Raw genomic sequence first — 20,428 nt, 5'->3', positions numbered from 1 at the left:
CCAGAAAGAGCCCTGATTCCTTTCTGCTTGATGTCTTCTTTTTAAATATTTGCCTATTTGAATGCCTACTATATGCGAGGAACTATCCCAGGAGTTGAGGTTAAAATGCTGGCAAAACAGACAAAATCCTAGCTTTGAAGAGCCAGGCACATTATACGTAAATCAGGCCAGCTGTAAGACAGCAAAAGGTGGTGATATCTGCAGTGTAACTAGAATACACCCACGGCCATTAAATCTTTGAGATATACTACCCAACAAGTGGCGAGGTTGAAGTACGTTAAGCTGTCAGTTTGAAATCCCTCATCTACAGCAGTGGATCCGGTGATGGTTTTCAGTTCACTCAGGATCACTCATTTCTTCCTAGTAAAGGTGACAGTACACATCGTGATTAAGCATTCTGCCTTCAGTAGCTTAAACTTTATTTTTCAACGTATTTGCACCAACTACATAAGATTTATTTCTATTGTAGCTCTGTTCCTCTTAAGTAAATCCTTCCTGCCGCAGAAAAGCAGAGGCAAGAATCTCTTTAACATATTCTGGCTATAAATGCCCTCTCAGGCTGTTAGGTGGTTTTATATATTTTTCTGAACTTAGGTGAGAAAAGAATATTTTCCAGGCTGAGTGTTGCACAAAGTCAATTTCATCTAAGGTTGTGTCCTCTGTCCTTCCCATGAAGCTTCTTCCTGGGGCTAAAGGCCTTACTTTCAATTCCACTTAGTGTGCGCTGCATTATCTCCCAGTTAAGTTCCATACATCCATAAAGTACCAGTAGTTTACATTTCGAGAACCAGGCAATCCTCTGAGGGCCGTACACGTATTAACCCAATTTCCACCACCTGTTATTCAGAGCTGCCCTCCCCACCCCACTGCTGAGACTCAGTCTACCAGCCGGCTTATGGAAAGGGCTTGCCTCAGCCCACGAACGCGCACACAACGGTAAAGGCGCGGGTTATGCGGCCCGCGGTTCTGCTCCCAGCTCCAGAATCTTCCACAGATCGCTTATGCTCTCCAGGATTCCCTGGGCGGGGCCGTGGGCCCGGAGGCCCAGTCGACGCTCAGCACCGCGGACGAGACTGCGCAGGCCGGGCGGCGCGGAGACCCTCGCGTCAGCCGCCACGCAGACTCGGCCCAGCTCCTCCTGCGCCCTGGCGGAAGTGGAGGCCCGTCCTTCCGGTCGTTCTTCCGGGCGGCCGCCCGCCAACTTCCGGCGGGCGGGTGGGCGCGCGTCGCGTAACGACCTTCTGCGCGGACGGTCGGCAGGCTGCGGCGTGCGGATGGAGGGCTCGGCCTCCGGCAGGGCGCGGCGGGCTTGGCGGCGGGCCCGGGCCGCGGGCTCCCCGCTCTCCCGGGCCGCGGTCGTCCTGCTGCTCTCCGCCTTCGTAGTGCGGGCGCCCCCGTCAGGTGAGGCGTCGGCGCCGCGGCCCCGAGAGTGGGCTTGTCCGTGTCACGTGCGCCCGTCGACGTGCGGAAGCGCTGTACTCACGGTTCCTGGCAGGAGAGGTTTATTTTAATAGAAGTCGTGCTGAGGGACCTACGTTCACATAGGGAATCAAGCGACTGGGGGCATTAATAATGTATAGAGAGATCATTAAAACACCCACAGTTCAAACTTGGAGTTGGCTGTTAATAAAATCTCTAGTCAGTCCATGTGCCATTCGCCAGCTTTCGGGCATGTGTTTTGCTCAGTACTGCGGTGTATTTCAGAATGAGTAGGCGTCCCGCTGCTTTGTATCTATCTGTGATCGTGAAGCTCCATCTATTGGGCTTAGCTATAAAGTACAGGAAAGACTGGATTTTAAAGTTGCGACGTTCAGCGGGCACCGTTTGTTTCCTCCTTTGTATCCAAGACACCGCAATACTTTTCCATCATGCTTTCGAAATAGATTTGAGTGATGAACACACGCTGAAGTGAGAGTTTAAACTGGTGTCATTTTAGTAGGAAGTGTTTTGCATTCTTGTGTGTTCAGATTTTTGAGTTTTTAAAATAAAGTATCTCCCGGAATTGAATACTAAAAAGCACAAAAGAGATTTGTTTAAAATGCTAAAAATGATTGAAATAAGGAAGAATGAGAAAAGAATTCCTCCAAGGATATAAATGTAGAAGGGCTGCAGAGGTAGGTATGAGATAAGGGGAAGAAAAGAAAGACGTGGAGTGAATAGACATTACAAGATATGCTCAAGTGTATTCATCAGAAGTTCAAAGATCATTCATTGGTGTGAGGAGAGAAGAGCCAATAACCTTTAATTACCCTGTAGGAGAAGGATGCTTCTTGACAATGGCCTGTGGTCTTATACTATATATGATAGGCTGTGTGTGTGCTATGTTTTCATCCATTAACAAGATCAGACTTGAGGGATAAGAAATAGAATAAACAGGCAATATAAGAAATAGAATAAACAGGCAATATCTTAATATGTAAGCTACGAATAATAAAGACTGGTATTTATATAGCATTTTGTAGTTTATACAATATTACATTCAGTTCCTACAATAACTTTGTTAGTCTGGAATGTAGTCCCATTTTGCAGATGATAAAACTGAGGCTCCTAGAATTTAAAATGACTTTCCTAAGATCAGTAAGTGGCAGTTGGGGGTTAAACTTAGGCCTTCTGACTTTGAATACCATACTCTTTGTGCTTTTCTCTCTCTCTGTTAAAGGTTATTTGGGTATATGTTTTACTGAATTTTTTTATACTGCTCTGTCTGCTTGTTCTGTGCTCACTGTTGTGTCTCACACACTTGCTCATTCAACAAGGACTGAAGAAAATCAATGTATTGTATTTAACAATTATTTAGTATTTACTATGTGTGAGGTATCGTGCTTGGTACTGATTCTTGATGAATTGACATAAAGATTGATCCAGCTATCAATGGAGTTTATAATTTAATAAGGAAAAACATATATGTGCATAAAGAACTATGATATGTACAGTGAGTGTTATAAGAGAGGTGCTGATAATGTACTATGGAAAGTAAGAAATGATGAGGACAAACAGAAAGTTTGAAGGAGGAGGGACTTGTGATTTGGGTTTTGAAGGGTGGAGGATTTTGACTTTTAAAAATGAAGAGAGTATTCTAAGTGGATGTGGAAAAAGCCAGAGGCGAGATATCATGGGGGGACGCAGTGGGTAGATTAATTTCCTTGGAGCATGTGAGGGGAGTAAAGTTGGAATAGGGATACCAGATGTCAGAGAAGCTTGATTTATAGCTCTCTCCTTCAACAGAGATCAAATATACTATGATACTTGATATCATATGTGACTAGATATACTATTTGAATATCTTAGAATTTCTAATGAGGCAGATTGTTGAACATTTCTTTTCCTTTTGTTTTTAATAGTTGGGTATTTGGTTCGATTACCAAGAGGTTTCAGCTTGACCCAAGATTTGGTGAAAATAGTGGGATCACCAGATTTTCCAGGTATTAATAAATATATTTTTATAGTAAATATATATTTATATATATAATAAATAGTAATTTTGAAAAAGTAATTAGCATTTGTTTAAATTTTATCAATCTTGTACAAAAGGCTAATGTTCCCCAGGTATCCTAGTCTCTTAAGGCCCTTTTCCTTCTATGAAAATGAATGAAAGTTGTTTCCATATAGTTAGATTCATCCAGGTCTAATTCTGTTTGCTGTAACTGCTTAAATGTGAAAAAAATAATTATTTCTGAAAGTCATCTAATTAAAGTTGCCTATAGTGTTTTTGCTTGTTATTATATAATAATTAGGTACAATGTTAAATGTATGCAGTTCAAATATGGTAAGACTTTTTTCAAATGAGGTATATATATCATAGAGATTTTGGGTTCATAAGATTTTGCAGTAGTCACGTGAGGTGGAACAACTCGAACTTTTTTTGTATATATTTTTAATTGAGATAAATTCAATGCCTTAAAAGTTCTTCCTTGGAAGCAATTCAGTAGTTTTTACTATATTGACAAGGTTGTGCAACCATCAGCACTATGTAATTTCACAACATTTTCATCACTCCCAAAAGAAATGCCATATCCATTAAGCAATCACTCTCCAGCCCCTGGAAACCGCTAATCTACTTTCTATCTCTGCGAATTTGCCTATTCTGGAGATTTCATATAAGTGGAATCATATTCTATGTAGTGTTTTGTATCTGGCTTCTTTCACTTAATATAATGTTTTTGAGGTTCATTCATGTTATAGAGTGTATGAGTACTTCATTAGTTTTAATGGCTGAGTGATATTCCATTGTATAGATATACCATATTTTGTGTGTCCATCAATTGATCGCAATTTGGGTAGTTTCACTTTTTGGCTGTTATGAATATGCTGTTATAAACATTCCTGGACAAGCTTCTGTGTGAACATATGTTTTCAGTTCTCTTGAGTATATACCTAGGAGTAAAATTGCTAGAACATATGGTAACTCTATGTTTAATATTTTGAGGAATTGCCAAACTAGTTTTCAGAGAGCCCGCAGTGTTTTCTTTTGCATCAGCGATGTGTGAGGATTCAGATTTTCCAGGATTCTTGCCAACATTTGTTATTTATTGTCCACCCTTTTTAATTGTAGCCATCCTAATATGTGTGACGTGGGTTCTCATTGTGGTTTTGATTTGCGTGACTAATGATGTTTAACCCCTTTTAATGTGTTTTATTGGCCATTTGGATACCTTTTTGCAGAAATATACCTATTCAAGCCCTTTACCCTTTTTTTAATTATCTTTTTTATTATTGAGTTGGAAGACTTTTTTTAATACGTTCTGAATACTACATGCTTTTTAGATATTTGACTTGCATATATTTTCTCCCATTCTGTAGATTGTGTTTTCACTTTTTAAATAGTGTTCTTTATAATACACATTTTAAACTTTGATAAATTCTAATTTTAATTTATTCTTTGGTACTGGTGCTTTAGATGTCATGTCTCAGAAATGATTGCCTTATCAGCAGTCATAAAGTTTTACTGCTATGGTTTCTTATAAGAATATTATAGTTTTAGTTCTTACATTTAGGTTTGATCCATTATAAATTCATTTTTGCATGTGGTGTGAGGTATGGGTCAAACTTCATTCTTTTGCATGTGGATATCCAGTTGTTCCAGCACCATTTGTTCAAGAGACTTTTTTTTCTCTATTGAGTTGTCTTGATCCTATTGTTGAAAAGCAGTTTGCCATAGAGTTATGGGCTTTTCTTGGATTCTAAATTCTATTCTATTGATCTATATGTTTGTCCTTATGCCAGTACCACACTGTCTTGATTACTGTTGCCTTAATTTTGAAATCATTGGAGTCCTTCAAATTTGTTCACTTTTAAGATTGTTTTGGGTATTCTGGTCCTTGCAATTCCATGTTAATTCCAGAATCAGCTTGTAAATTTCTGCAAAGAAACCCATTGAGATTTTAGTAGAGATTGCATTGAATCTGTAGATCAATTTCAGGGTATTATCACCTTAACAATATTAAGTCATGAACATGGAGTGTCTTTCCGTTTGTCTTCTTTAATTTCCCTCAGTGATGTTTTGTAGTTTTCAGTGTACAAGTCTTGCACTTCTTTGTTAAATTTGTTCCTAAATATTTTATTCTTTTTGATGGTATTGTAAATGGAATGGTTTTATTCATTTAGTTTTTGTATTGCTCATTGCTATTGTATAGAAATACAGTTGAGTTTTGCAAATTGATGTTGTATCTTGTCACCTTACTGAATCATTTATTAGCTCTGTTTTTTTTTTTTTTAGTGTGTGGGGGGTAGTTATATTCTTTGCAATTTTCTATATATAAGGTCATGTCATCTGCGAATAGAGATAGTTTTATTTCTTCCTTTCCAATCTGGATGCCTTTTGTTTTCTTTCCAGATGCTCCAGCTAGAACCTCCAGTTCAGTGTTGATGATAGCAGATATCCCTGTCTTGTTCCTGGTCTTAGCGGGAGGGAAAGTTTCAGTCTTTCATTATTAAGTATGATGTTAGCTCTGAGTTTTTTGTAGATGCCCTTTGTCAGATTAAGAAAGTTCCCTTCTGTTCCTAGTTTGTGGAGTGCTTTTGTTGTGAAAGGGTATTGGATTTTGTCAAATGCTGTTTCTGTGTGTATTGAGATGATCATGTGGTTTTTGTCCTTTATTCTGTTGATATGGTATTACATTGATTGATTTTTCTATTTTGAACTAGGCTTGCATTCCTGGGATATATCTCAGTTGATTATGATGTATAATCCTTTTTCATGCTGCTGGATTTGGTTGCTAGTGTTTTGAGGATTTTTGTCTATGTTCATAAGGGAGATTGATCTGTAGTTTTCTTGTGTTGTTTTTGTCTGATTTTGGTTCTAGGGTAATAGTGGCTTCATAGAATGAATTGAGATGTGTTCCCTCCTCTTCTCTTTTTTGAAAAGAGTTTGTGAAATATTATTGTTAATTCCACTTTACTTGTTTGGTAAAGTTTACCAGTGAATTCATCTGGTGCTGGGCTTTTCTTTGTGGGAAGTTTTTGATTACTAATTCAATCACTTGACTTGTTTTAGGTCTTTTCAGACTTTCTATTTCATTACGGTTTCTGCTGAGAAATAAGCTACTGATTTTATTGAGGATCACATGTATGTAATGAGTTGCTTCTCTCTTGCTGTTTTCAATATTCTGTCTTTTTTTTGGATTTTGAAAGTTGATTATGATATTGTCTAAATGTGGGTCTCTTTGAATTTATCCTAGTTTGAATTCATTGAGCTTCTTTGATGTGTAGATTAATGTTTTTCATCAGTTTGGGGAAGTTTTATTATATTTCTTCAAATATTCTTTCTGTCCCCTTCTCTCCACTCTTTCATGGACTTACGTTATATATATACTGAGATGTTTGATGGTTTCTCACAGGTCTCTGAGTACTGTCCATTTATCTTTATTCTTTTTTTTTCTTTTTCTCAAACTGGATAATCCCAAATTGATCTACCTTTAGGTTTGCTGATTGCTGATTCTTTCATCTGCCTGCTCAGATCTGCCGTTGATTCTTTATAGTGAATTTTTAAATTCAGTTATTGTACTTTTTAATCCAGAATTTCTTTTTGGTTCTTTTTTACAATTTCTATCTTATTGATAGTTTATAATTGGAGAGACATCATTTTCATACTTTTTTTTAGTACTTTAGACATGATGTTCTTTGATCATTTTTAAAATAACTGGTTTAAACTCCAGTACATCCAAATTTTGGGCTTCCTCAGGGACAGTTTCTATGGTTGCTTTCTTTTTCTCCTGCCTATGACTGTACTTTCTTGGCTTTTTGCATGTCTCATATTTTTGGTTGAAAACTGGAAATTTTAAGTAATATAATCTAGCAACTCTGGAAATCAGATCCCCCGCCTCCCCAGGTATTGGTGGTGTTGCTGTTTGTTGTTATTGTTTTTTTGTTTTGTGACTTATCTGTACTAATTCTGTAAATTATGTGTTCTTTGTCATGTGTAGCCCCTGATGTCTCTGCTCAGTTAGCTTAGTTAAGCTAATGATTGAACAGAGATTCATTAAACACCTGGAACCAGTTAGCCTCCTAGTCTTTGCTGAGGGTCTTTGTGTGCTTGTTGTGACATACCTTAAAAATTTCGCCAGGCAATTGACAACTCTACGTTGTCCTTTCCTTTCTGCTGTGCAAAAGCCTCAATTTCAGCCAGAGATGAGAACTTAAGGCCTCTCAATCTTTACTGAGCATGCATGCCCTGTGCTGTGCATGCACGTGGCTTTCTATTTTCCCAGGAACATGTGAGAACTTTTAAAAATTACTGAGCATGCCCTGTGCTGTGCATGCACGTGGCTTTCTATTTTCTCAGGAACATGTCAGAACTTTTCAAAGCTCCTATGGACGTGTCATTCCCCAGCTTTTCCTCTTAAGCTTTTTTGTTGGCCTGTTGTTTACCCCGTCTGTAACCGACTGCATCAGGCAGTTACAAAGTTAAATGATAGCTTCTAGTTGTTTTTTTTTTTTGATGAGGAAGATTGGCCCTGAGCTAACATCCATTGTCAATCCTCCTCTTTTTGCTTGAGGAAGATTGTCCCTGAGTTAACATCTGTGCCAATATTCCTCTATTTTGTATGTGGGACACCACCACAGCATGGCTTGATGAGAGGTGTGTAGGATCTGAACCCACAAACCCCAGGCTGCCGAAGTGGAGCGTGGAAACTTAACCACTATGCCACTGGGCTGGCCCCACCTCTTGTTGTTTTTGACAAATACTCTTGGGGCAAAGGCTTTCCAAGTTAGGTCAAATAAAGACACCTTGTGAGTGATGTCTTCTAGGAAACAGCCAGAAAGGTCAAATAATGACAATTGTCTTGGAAGGAGTCATTGAAGGACTTCTGACCCCATCTGCTCCTCTAGTGGCTGCCAAGCTGCTGATTCTTACAGTTACTGTGGCATGTTGGTTTTCAAAGCTGTTGCAGAACTGGGGAGGAGAGATGGGAATACGGCAATTTAAAATGCTGCAAGCTCACTCTTCTTACCAGATATATTAGTTTGCTAGGACGACCATAGCAAATTATGACAGACTGGGTGAATTAAACAACAGGAGTTTGTTATCTCACAGTTCTGGAGACTAGAAGTCCAATCATGCAGGAATGGTTCGTTCCTTCTGAGGGCTGTGAGGAAAGGATCTGTTCCAGCTCTCCTTCCTTGGCTTGTAAATGGCCATCTTCTCCCTATGTCTCTTCACACTGGTTTCCCTCTGTATTTGTCTCTGTGTCCAAATTTCCTCCTTTTGTAAGAACACCAGTCGTATTGGATTTGGGCTCACCCTAATGACCTCACTTTAACTTCTGTAAAGACTCTATCTCCAAATAAGTTCGCAGTCTGAGGTTCTGGGGATTAGGACTTAAATATGAATTTTGGGAGAGGCATAATTCAACCCATTATACGGAGATTCAGTTGTTTTTCTTTAATAAATTTTTCCTGGGTTGCTGCAAGTCTTTGATTAATTTCCAGAGTTCTGAAATGTTGATTCTGAAAATTTCTGCCATTTTTCTCATTACTGTTATGAAGGAGATAATTTTTGGAGTTTCTTACTCTGCCATTTTTGCTAATATCACACCTTTTATCACAGCTTGTTTTAAAACTACAACTTTTAAACCTAAAGTATAAAGCAGTTATGTGTAACTAATTTCCATTATATTGCTTTATTTTATTGGATATGATTAAATTTATTCTTAAAAATGGATTAACATTTCAGTTCAGCTTGTATTTCTTATATCACAAAGTAGATTGTTATATGATATTTTACTAGTCTTGCCTCCATAAAATGCTGACTGCCTGATTTTTCTTGCCTAGAATTTCTTCAGTTTCTTCTGTCATGCAAGGTCCCAGCAACTGTCCATGTCAGCCGTTTTTCTATTTTGTGATCCCCTCTTTAACTTGTTCACCTTTTACTTACTCTTTTCTGTTCAGTTGGTCTTCTGTTTTCATTCACTCATGTATCCATTCATTCAGTTATCATTTATTTACATCTTTATTGTACTTTAAGTTCATTACATTTTTTTGGTATTTGTGGTGAATACCATTTTGTATATTTCTTTTTGTACCTGTTCAGAAGTTTTCTGGGTCTTTTATATCCAGGAGTAGAAGTTCATCATTATAGGACCTAGCATTCTCAATCTCACTAAAATTGCTCTTCAAAATGGCTGTGCTAGTTTATGCTTCCACCAGCAGTGCTTTTCCCGCATCCTCACTAGCATGAAATATTACCCAAGTGTTCCATTTTTGCTAAATTGAGAGTTATGTTACCTTCGCTCATCATTTTCCTGTTGTTTTCAAAGGAGTTACTTTCATGTTATTTATATTCCAGTTATAAATCCGTTATCAATTATCTTTGTTGCAGATATCTTCTCCCAGAGATCAAATTGGTCATGCTTTTTGTTCCAGATGTTAACTTTGCCTTTGTTGTATAGGATTGAACAGAAATTGTTAATATTTAAGGAGTTGAGTTCAGTATTTTTCTTTTTATGTTTGTGCTCTTTGCATTAAAAGAATCTTTCCATATCCCAAAGTCATAAAAGTATTAATTAACATTTTTTTAAAATAATGATTGCCTTTGCTTCTTTTGTCTGTCGAATTTATTTTTTGTTTATGGTGTGAGGTATAAACTTAATTTCAATTTGGTTTATATATTGAGATAATTTTTTTTTTTTTTTAAAGATTTTATTTATTTATTTTTCCCCCCAAAGCCCCAGTAGATAGTTGTGTGTCATAGCTGCACATCCTTCTAGTTGCTGTATGTGGGACGCGGCCTCAGCATGGCCGGAGAAGCAGCGCGCCGGTGCGAGCCCGGGATCCGAACCCGGGTCGCCAGCAGTGGAGCTCGCTCACTTAACCACCAAGCCACAGGGCCGGCCCAATTGAGATAATTTTTAAACATATTTACTACTAATCTATGTTTTCCAGTGATCTAAGGTGCCTCTCTTATCATATAGTAGTTTTTTATGCCTATTTTTTCCCCTAAACCCACTATTCTTTGTTCCTACAACAGAACATTCTGTTATAATTAGTATAACTTTGTAATTTATCTTAATAATTTGTAATGCTAGTCCCTCCTCTTTGCTTTTCTTTTATAGAATTCTTATATATTTATGAACCTTTAATTTTCTAAGTATATTTTAGAATAAATATTTAAGAGTTTCTTTAAAAATTTTTCTGAGATGTTGGTTATAGCTATATTAATTATATACATAAATATGAGGATAAATGGGCATCTTTAAAATTATGAGTGCACTCTCATGATTATGGCATTGTGGTCTAATTGTTTATCTTTTGCTGGAGTCCAAACATGTTCCCCATAATGGTCTTGTGGTCTTGATTGTAATTAACTTCTGTTTATTGTTCTTTAAATGCTGTCTTCTTTCCTATTACATAGTTTAATGCATTATTATTGATGTAGAGGAATGTTATTATTTTTTTTATTGATATTGGGAAACTCTTCTGGATTCACTTTTATTTTCTATGATTTGAATATGTGCAGAGGTTAGTGGGGGCTAAAGGAAGGGTACAGTAATGGCATGGGCTATTCCGACTGTCAGCGCCAGAGCAGAAAGGGAATACTTAAGCTGAGCTTCCGAAGATGAGGAGGCGTTTAGGTACTTAGATGAGTAAAACCATAGAAGAGTGGTTCAGTGTGGTGCTTTAGGGAGGTCTTAGAAGTTTGGCATGGTTGGGGCAAAGGGTATGAAAAGAGGTGTAATGAGGTATATGTAAAAGACAGATCATGGAGAGGAAGGCTAGTAAGTCATGCTGAGGAGTGACAGTTTTATACAGCCAGCATTGATTAAAGAAGTTAGAAAAGGGAAGATGAATTTAAACTGAGGTAAGTAGAAAGAAATAAGAGGAGAAATTAATGAAAGAAATCAGAGAAGAATAATAGGTTGAATTGAATCAAAAGCTGTCTTTGGAACAATTAGTAGACAAACTTTTGGTAAATGTTTCATGATAGAATAACGAAAGTACAAAAAATTATATGAATAAATAAAGATGTGAACTTTAAAAGTCATAACTTAATATTCTGAATAATTTTATACTAATAAAATTGAATAACTCTAGTAAAATATAAATTTCTTAAAATAGACTTGATTTAGGTTACTCAGTTGACTAATAATCAGTTAAATTCTCCTGATTGGTAATCAAAAATTTGTTTCCCTACTCCTCACCCTTGCCAAAAAAAAAAAAAAAAATTACAGCTATGCGGTTTTTCAAGGAGAAAAACACTTTCCATATTCTTTCAGAGAAAATTTATAGAAGAAAATCTGTCCAATTCATTTTATGAGCTATTATAACCTTAGATGCCTACCTTAATAATGCTAAATACTAAATAACAACTTTGATACCGAGATTGGAAAAGGACAGAGAATAGTATAAGAAAATTATACATATTTGCATTTATGAATATAAGTGCAAGTATTCCAGGAAAAATATTTGCAAATTGAATCCAATAGTATTTAAGTATAAGAGCATGATCAATTAGAATTATTCCAGGAAAACAATCTAGTAATATTAAACATTCCATTAAAATATTCAAGAAGAAAAAATGATCACCTCAATCAATATAGAAAAAAAAGTTTGCTAAAATTCAACAGCAATTTATGATAAAAACAACCAACCAAGAGTAGAGGGGAACTTTCTTAACCTAAGGAAGGATAAAAAGCTCCATTCAATAAACATCATGCTATATGGTGAAACTTTAGAGACAATCTCTTCAAAGTTAAGAATTTTGACTCTCAAAAACAATTTTTATTTTACTGGATTACAAAAATCTTTGTATGTGAAGAATCAGTGAAGAGTTGGCATGCAGTTACTGAGGAGTTGTTGGAACCTTTTCTTAACTGAGTAAATTCAAAACAATTGAATCTTTACTGTGTTCCTTTTGTATCTCCTAAAGAATACTACTTTTGCTTGTTTAATGATCAGGATTCTCTAAATTTTAGAGCAAAGTGGGAAAAAATGTTTAATAATTAAAATCATTCAAAGCACATATTTGTTGACTTTTTAATCACATAATTTTAAAATTCAGTATATCGTGTTATATCATTGTGAGTAATGTATTATTCCTCTAAACAAATTTAGCTTAGCAGTTCCTTTCTGGTTTGGTGTCATTGCAAAACAGAGTCTAGGTATAGAATTACCTTAATACTTTGTAATTAAAATAATATTCTTAGAGTAAAATAATTTAGTATACATGAACTTTGAGTAAAAAAGACCACTACTGAGGTCCAATTGAGACTCACACACACACCCAGATGAAATACATGTGTATATTTTAGAATGTTAGTTACATAGAATGCAATGAAATCTGGTTCTTATCAAATAATAGCTATAATCCAAAGAAAACTTACGAAAACATGTAACCCAAACTACAAAAATGTAAAGCATTATAGGGCCTTTAAGAACATGACATATTATTGGAACATTCTAATATTGTGTTTTCAGTGAAAGTATATGTTATGCTCCATCAAAAGAGTCCACACTTGTTATGTGTAACCCAGCGACTGAGAAATTCTGAACTGATAGACCCATCATTCCAATGGCATGGGCCAAGAGGAAAAATTATTTCAGGTAGGATTTTGTTTCAGTTATCATTAAATTGATAATATTAATTAAATTGATATATCTGAAATGTATGCAGAACAAAAAGAATATTTATATTTCATATACATATATCTTTCCCCTCACTTGTTTTTCTTGTGATTTCGTTTTGGAGTTAGAATTTAGCAATGTAGATGCTTTGATCATTTTTTGCAAGATCTTGATTTGAGATAGAGAGACACTAGATGATTGAAATGTTTGGAGAGTTCTCTAAGCATCTCTATTCCAAAAAAATGTTACTTTTTTTTTAAAGTTCATAAAATCATTTTGGTTACTTCAATCAGATTTTTGTTAGTAAAGTATGTATGAAGAGGCAAATATGATTTTGGCTTTTGTTAAAAATAGAAATGAACACTTTGTGTTATAGATTTATATGGTTTTGTTTCTTTAAACAGCCTCACATAGGAACAACTTGAGACTTTATTAGTAGTTATAATTTTATATTTTGTGATCTTATATTTCTTTCTGACCAAAATCCTGGCCAGACAATATGGATTGTATTTGAATTTAACTTAAGTATTATTATCCATTTTGAAAAAAATGACTAAATTTAACACTTAATATTTTAGTATGAAAAACATGCTTTTAAACATACTGCGTGATTTGACAGTGGCTATATAGTAATATATTATTGATGCTGTGCTTACAAAAGAGGAGACTTAGCACTCAGGTATTCATCTGGAGGACAAGATGGACTTGAGACACATCTGAATGGTAGCCTTACAGTTTTCAAATTTTTGAGAAAACAAGATCTTATTCTCATAAGAGTATTATTTTCCACATAGAGATTACCTTTGGTATGACTGATTTGATCAACATTTTCTCCGTTCACCTTCTTATTTTGTTATTTTGCAATGCATATTTACTATTACTCTGATTTTTTTTTTTGATTTGCTTTTGCAGTGTAGTTTAAAAAATATAAATTAGCTTAGCTGTTTTTTTCAGCCTTGCTAAAAACCCAGATTAATGAATTTTCATCATGAAGACCTGTACCTAATCATTTTTGCATACTTTCTAAGGAAGTTTTTCTTTATTGCTCTGTTCACCATGTTTGCTTTCTTTTTTTAAAATCCTTATTGGTATTTTGAGATAGTGCCTATGGATGAAAACCTACAGGTTTATTTTGTTATCTTGGATGAAGGAAAGCAGTATATTCATTCAAAGGCTTGTTAAAGAAACTTTCATAAGAAATATTTATTTTGTAATATGTTTTAATTCATATTTTTATATAGTTGAGGGATCTCAGATGTACATTTCTATAATATTCATGCTGCTTCTAAAATAGCTCAAGATTTAAAGAGTTACTCCACTCTTCAGGGTAGGTGGTGGTTCTTCAAAGTGAATTATTCAACTCTTAGTGAGTGCTTGACTACTTGGTGGATGCCATTGTGCTAGGTTTTGTGGGAGGTACAAAAAACAGACATAATCTCTACCTGACTGTAGTAATGTGTTAGGAATGAATCAGCAGAGGTCAGGAACAGAAATACTAAGAGGTAGGGCAATTAATATAAATCAATGAAATGGGCCAGATGTAAAAGCATCCAATACTGAAAATATAATCAAATTTTATTTTTATTGCTCTCTGATAGTAGCACATGATGTAGTGCAAACATGTGTATTAAATATATTTTACATTTGATATTGAAATTCTGTAAGCTCAAAAATAGAAGCATTTAAGTATGTATTGAATTGTTCTATCATAATTTGTTACTCCTTTGATTTGGAAATTGAAATCTGAAACGTTTTCTTTTTGAAGATGCCATGCCAAGTCTTGCAGATTATATTGCAAAACCAAATATATGATTGAATTTCAGATCCTTTAACTAGGAGCAATATTTTATTTTACTCACTTTCATAATGCAAAATAGATATTCAGAAATGTAGTTATTTCTAGGTAAGGATAAAATCATATTAATACAATGGTTTTTATATTTATAAATATTTCCAGGAAATTCTGGTATTCTGACATCATGATTGTAGTTTAGTTTTCAGTGCAGTATCACATCACAGTTTACTGTCTACCAGTTTTAAAGCTCATTAGTTCTACTCTCACTATTATTTCAGAAAGAACTGGAAAATATTGTCTAACTTTCTTAAAGCTTGAAAAACAGAGAACCTTTTGGACTCTAGATTAAACTATACTGTATTTTAGTCATCATCTTATGAATATACCAAAGATAGTTCCTCTAAGATTGAACCAAAGAAATCACGCAATTATGTAATTACTTGCACATTCCTTTGGAGAGAAATATTCAGATTGTTTAGATAGGTTGTAAAGTGTAAGGGACGCATCTTAGATTTGGTCTGTCTCTCTCTCTCCCTCCACCCCTTCTCTTTCTGTCTGTCTCTCTGTCTCTCTTTCAGTAGTTTTTATTTACAAAAGTAATGCATTTGTTAGAACAAGATCTTACCTCTTACTCCAACCTTAATATCATTCTGATGAATTAACTCTTTCTGGTGTGTGGACGTCCTTATTTTTCTAAATGTTCACACAAACATATAAAATCACATATACATACATATGTTGGGCTTTACCCTGTAACTTCACTCTTTTTTTTTTACTGAGATCATACATTATATTTACTCTAACTTAATGTTTTTATTGTAAAGCATTTGATAAGTACAAATATATGTAAGATACATACAAGCTATGAAGCACAATAAAACAAACATTGTTTGAACTTAGTATACAAGTCAAGATATACCATTACCAACACTGTTGAACCCCCCAATAAGTTGTTTAAAAATCCCATTCTTCTGTGCCTAACTGCCTGTCAGGTAAACACTATCCTCAACTTTTACTATATTGTTTTTTAGCGTTTCCTTATGCATTTACTATATATATATATATATATAGTATATGTATATAGTATATGTGTATATATATATATGTATATATGTATGTATATATACATATATATGTATATGTATATTATATATATACATATATATACATATACGTATATATGTATGTATCCTGCAAGAGTGTATTTTAGTGTTTTTATTTTGAATTTTGTAAAAATAACATTTATAAATTTGTCATGCATCATATACTGTTCTAAGCAATTTACGCACACTAATCATTTAATTTTTACAGCAGCCTTTGCAGTAAGTACAGCCATTTTCTCCATTTTATATATGAGAAAACAGAGGCTCTGAGAGAATAAGGAACTTTCCTGAAGTCATGTTCCTTTGAAGTCTTGCTTCAGAGTTCACAGATATAATCTAAATGAAGTGGCAATAGGAGTTTTCCCTCTCACCATTTTGTGAGTTTTTGTAGTTTGTGTCTTTCAAGCAGTTTGTCCAACTTAAGAGTTTTTTCCAACTTGTTGAGTTTATTTGCATCAAGTAGTTTGTGATATTTTCTTATTATCGTTTAAATATATCCAGGATCTATATGATGTGCCCTCATTCACTCCTGATATTGGTTGTGTCTTTTCTCTTTCATTTTGGTCTCTCTGGCTATGGGTTTAACAATTTATCAGTCTTTTCAAAGGAACAGATTTTGGTTTGATTTATTTTTCTCCAATATTTTTTTGTTTTCAATTGCATTGATTTCTTCTTTTATCTTTATTATTTCCTTTCTTCTGTTTGCTTTGGGTTAAATTTGCTTATTTATTTATTTATTTATTTTTGCTGGTTGTAGAATTCTGGATTGGCAGTTTTTTTCTTTCAACATTCTAAAGATGGCACTCTGTATTCTTTTTGCTTACACAGTTTCTAATGAGAAGTCTGCTATAATCTTATCCTTGTCCCTTTGTAGGCAGTGTGCCATTTTTTTCTGACTGACTTCAAGATTTTCTCTTTGCCTTTCATTTTCTGTGATTTGAATATTATGTGTCTTTTTTTGTTTTTCGTATTGATGCTACTTGCTGTTCTCTAAGCTTCTTGGATCTATAGTTTGGGGTTTCTTATTAATTTTTGAAAGTTCTCAGCCATCATGTCTTCAGATATTTCTTTGCCCCATCCTATCCCTCCTCTACTTCTGAGATTTCTATCACACATGTGTAATACTGTTTGATATTGTTCCACAGCTCTTGTATTCTTTCTTCTTGATGTTTTGTTGTTGTTGTTGTTTTGTTTTGTCTTTCTCTTTGTGACTCAAGTTGGGTAATTTCTTTTGACCTATCCTGAACTTCATTCATTCTTTCCTTAGCTGTGTCAAGCCTCTTTATCCCATTGAAGAAATACTTCATTAGTGTCACTGCTTTTTTTTCTTTTTCTTTTGTTTTGTTTTGTTTTTAGTTCCGGCATTTCCATTTGGTTATTTCTTATACAGGCATACCTTGTTTTATTGTGCTTAACTTTATTGCTCTTCACAGGTATTGCATTTTTTACAAGTTGACGTTTTGAGGCAACTCTGCTTTAAGCAATATTGGTACCATTTTCCAACAGCATTTGCTCACTTAGTGTCGCTATGTCACATTTTGGTAATTCTTGCAATGTTTCAAACTTTTTCATTATTATTATATTTATTATGGTGATCTATGATCAGTGATCTTTGATGTTACTATTGTAATTGTTTTGGGGGCACCATGAACCATGCCCTTATAAGACAGGGAATTTAATCAATAAGTGTTGTGTGTGTTCTGACTGCTCCACTCACTGGTCATTCCCTCGTCTCTCTCCCTCTCCTTGGGTCTCCCTATTCTCTGAGACACAACAAAATTGAAATTAGGCCAATTAAAAACCCTGCAGTAGCCTCTAAGTGTTCAAGTGAAAGGAAGAGTTGCACATCTGTCACTTTAAATCAAAAGCTAGAAATGATTAAGCTTAGTGAAGAAGTCATGGCAAAAACCAAGACAGGCCAAAAGCTAGACCTCTTGTGCCAAGCACTTAGCCAAGTTGTGAATGCAAATGAAAAGTTCTTAAAGGAAATACTACTCCAGGAACACACATATGATAAGGAAGTGAAACAGTCTTATTGCTGATATGGAGAAAGTTTGAGTGGTCTGGATAGAAGATCAAACCAGCCACAACATTCCCTTAAGCCAAAGCCTAATCCAGAGCAAGGCCCTAACTCTCTTCAGTTCTCTAAAGGCTGAAGGAGGTGAGGAAGTTGCATAAGAAAAGTTTGATGCTAGCAGAGGTGCATGAGGTTTAAGGAAACAAGCCAGTTCCACAACATAAAAGTGCAAGGTGAAGCAGCAAGTGCTGATGTGGAAGCTGCAGTAAGTTCTCCAGAAGATCAAGCTAAGATAATTAATGAAAGTGGCTGCATTAAACAGATTTTCAATGTAGACAGAACAGCCTTATATTGGAGGAAGATGCCATCTGGAATTTCCTAGTTAGAGAGGAGAGGTTAGTGCCTGGCTTCAAAGCTTCAAAGGACAGGCCTACTCTCTTGTTAGGGGCTAACGAAGCTGGTGACTTGAAGTTGAAGCCAGTGCTCATTTTCCATTCTGAAATCTTAGGTCCCTTAAGAATAGTGCTAAATCTGCTCTGCCTATGCTCTATAAATGGAACAACGAAGCCTGTATGACAGCACGTCTGTTTACAACATGGTACAGTGTTTACAACATTGTACAATTCAACATGTTGTATACATCTGTATACAGCATACTGAATATTTTAAGCCCACCGTTGAGACCTACTGCTCAGAAAAAAAGATTCCTTTAAAAATATTACTGCTCATTGACAATGCACCTGGTCACCCAAGAGCTCTGATGAAGATGTACAAAAAGATTAATGTTTTTTTCATGCCCGCTAACACAACATCCCTTCTGCAGCCCATGGATCAAGGAGTAATTTTGACTTTCAAGTCTTGTTATTTAAGAAATACATTTTGTAAGGTTATAGCTTCCATAGATAGTGATTCCTCCAATGGATCTGGGCAAAATAAATTGAAAACCTTCTGGAAAGGATTCGCCATTCTAGATACCATTAATTACATTCATGACTCATGGAAGAGGTGAAAATATCAACAATAATAGGAAGTTTGGAAGAGGTTGTTTCCAGCCATCATGGATGACGTTGAGGGGTTCAAGACTTCAGAGGAGGAAGTAATTGTAGATGTGGGAGAAATAGCAGGAGAACTAGAATTAGAGGTGGAGCCTGAAAGTGTGACTGAATTGCTGCAGTCTCATGATGAAACTTTAACGGATGAGGAGTTGCTTCTTATGGATGTGCAAAGAAAGTGGTTTCTTGAGATGGAATCTCTTACTGGTGAACATGCTGTGAAGATTGTTGAAATGACAACAGAGGATTTAGAATATGACATAAACTTAGTTGATAAAGCAGTTGCAGAGTTTGAGAAGATTGACTCCAATTTTGAAAGGAGTTCTACTGTGGATAAAAATGTTATCAGACAGCATCGCATGCTACAGAGAAATTGTTCGTGAAAGGAAGAGTCAATCAATGCAGCAAACTTCTTTGTTGTGTTATTTTAAGAAATTGCCACAGCCATCCCACCCTGATCACTCAGCAGCCATCAGCATCAAGGCAAGACCCTCTACCAGCAAAAAGATTATGACTCACTGAAGGCTAGGATGATGGTTGGCAATTTTTAGCAATAAAGTATTTTTATGTAAGGTATGTACATTGTTTTTTTAGACATAATGCTATTGCGCACTTAATAGACTACAGTATAGTGTAAACATAACTTTTATGTGCACTGGGAGACCAAAAAATTTATATGACTTGCTTTATTGTTATTTGCTTTATTGGAGTGGTCTGGAAGAGAACCTTCCAACCTACCAGATATACCCATAGTTTCAGTCTCTCTGCTGAAATCACGTATCTGATCTTGCATGTTGTCTGTGTTTTCCATTAAATCCTCTAATACACTAATCATAGTTATTTTAAATTAACTATCTGATACTTCTGACATCTGTATCATTTAAGAGTCTGGCTCCAAGCATTGCTTGGTATTTTGGAAATGTGCCATTTCTTGCCTTCCTGTATACTTCTTAACTTTTGTTAAAGTTGGATATCTTGAATAAGACACTAGATATTGTGATAAGTATTTTTATGCTTTGAGATGAACACTTTTTTAAAATACTGTTAAGCCTTTAGTATTAGGAGTTTGCGTTAATCTAGTCAGGAATTGTCTGGGTTTGATATCGGTGGTTGTTGTGGTTCCTGAAAGCTTCAGATACCTTTAAACATGTTTAAGCTGTAGGCTGGCTCATGAGAAGTTATTTTTCTCTCATGTCTAATCTTTCCTTTCTTATTTTTTGATTTTTTTTTTATTTTTGATTTTATTTTTGATTTTATTTTTCCAGAGAGAATCTCTTGCAGCTCTCCTAGATTGATTCCACTCCATTTTTACTATACTCTTATTGTGATGGTAGTTGAGAGAGAGGGGCAGTCTCTAATGTTCTGATTAAGCTGTAATCTTTGGCAGATATGGTGTCCATGG

General features: G+C 35.3%; 1 protein-coding gene across 1 annotated transcript in view; it reads left to right on the top strand.

Moving 5' to 3' along the window:
• The first annotated feature begins 1,274 nt into the window (after positions 1-1,274).
• ZPBP (zona pellucida binding protein) overlaps positions 1,275-20,428 on the top strand; it is a 135,370-nt gene continuing 116,216 nt past the window's right edge. The window contains exons 1-3 of the mRNA XM_087434720.1: positions 1,275-1,401; positions 3,342-3,422; positions 12,913-13,038. Coding sequence (XP_087290846.1) covers positions 1,275-1,401; positions 3,342-3,422; positions 12,913-13,038 — 334 coding nt within the window. The remainder of the gene's footprint in view (positions 1,402-3,341; positions 3,423-12,912; positions 13,039-20,428) is intronic.

The sequence above is a fragment of the Ceratotherium simum genome, chromosome 1 (genome assembly GCF_057802395.1).
Source record: "Ceratotherium simum simum isolate JZ-2026a chromosome 1, ASM5780239v1, whole genome shotgun sequence".
NCBI lineage: Eukaryota > Metazoa > Chordata > Mammalia > Perissodactyla > Rhinocerotidae > Ceratotherium > Ceratotherium simum.
The sequence above is the reverse complement of the archived record's forward strand: the minus strand, read 5'-3'. Positions and strand labels throughout refer to the sequence as shown.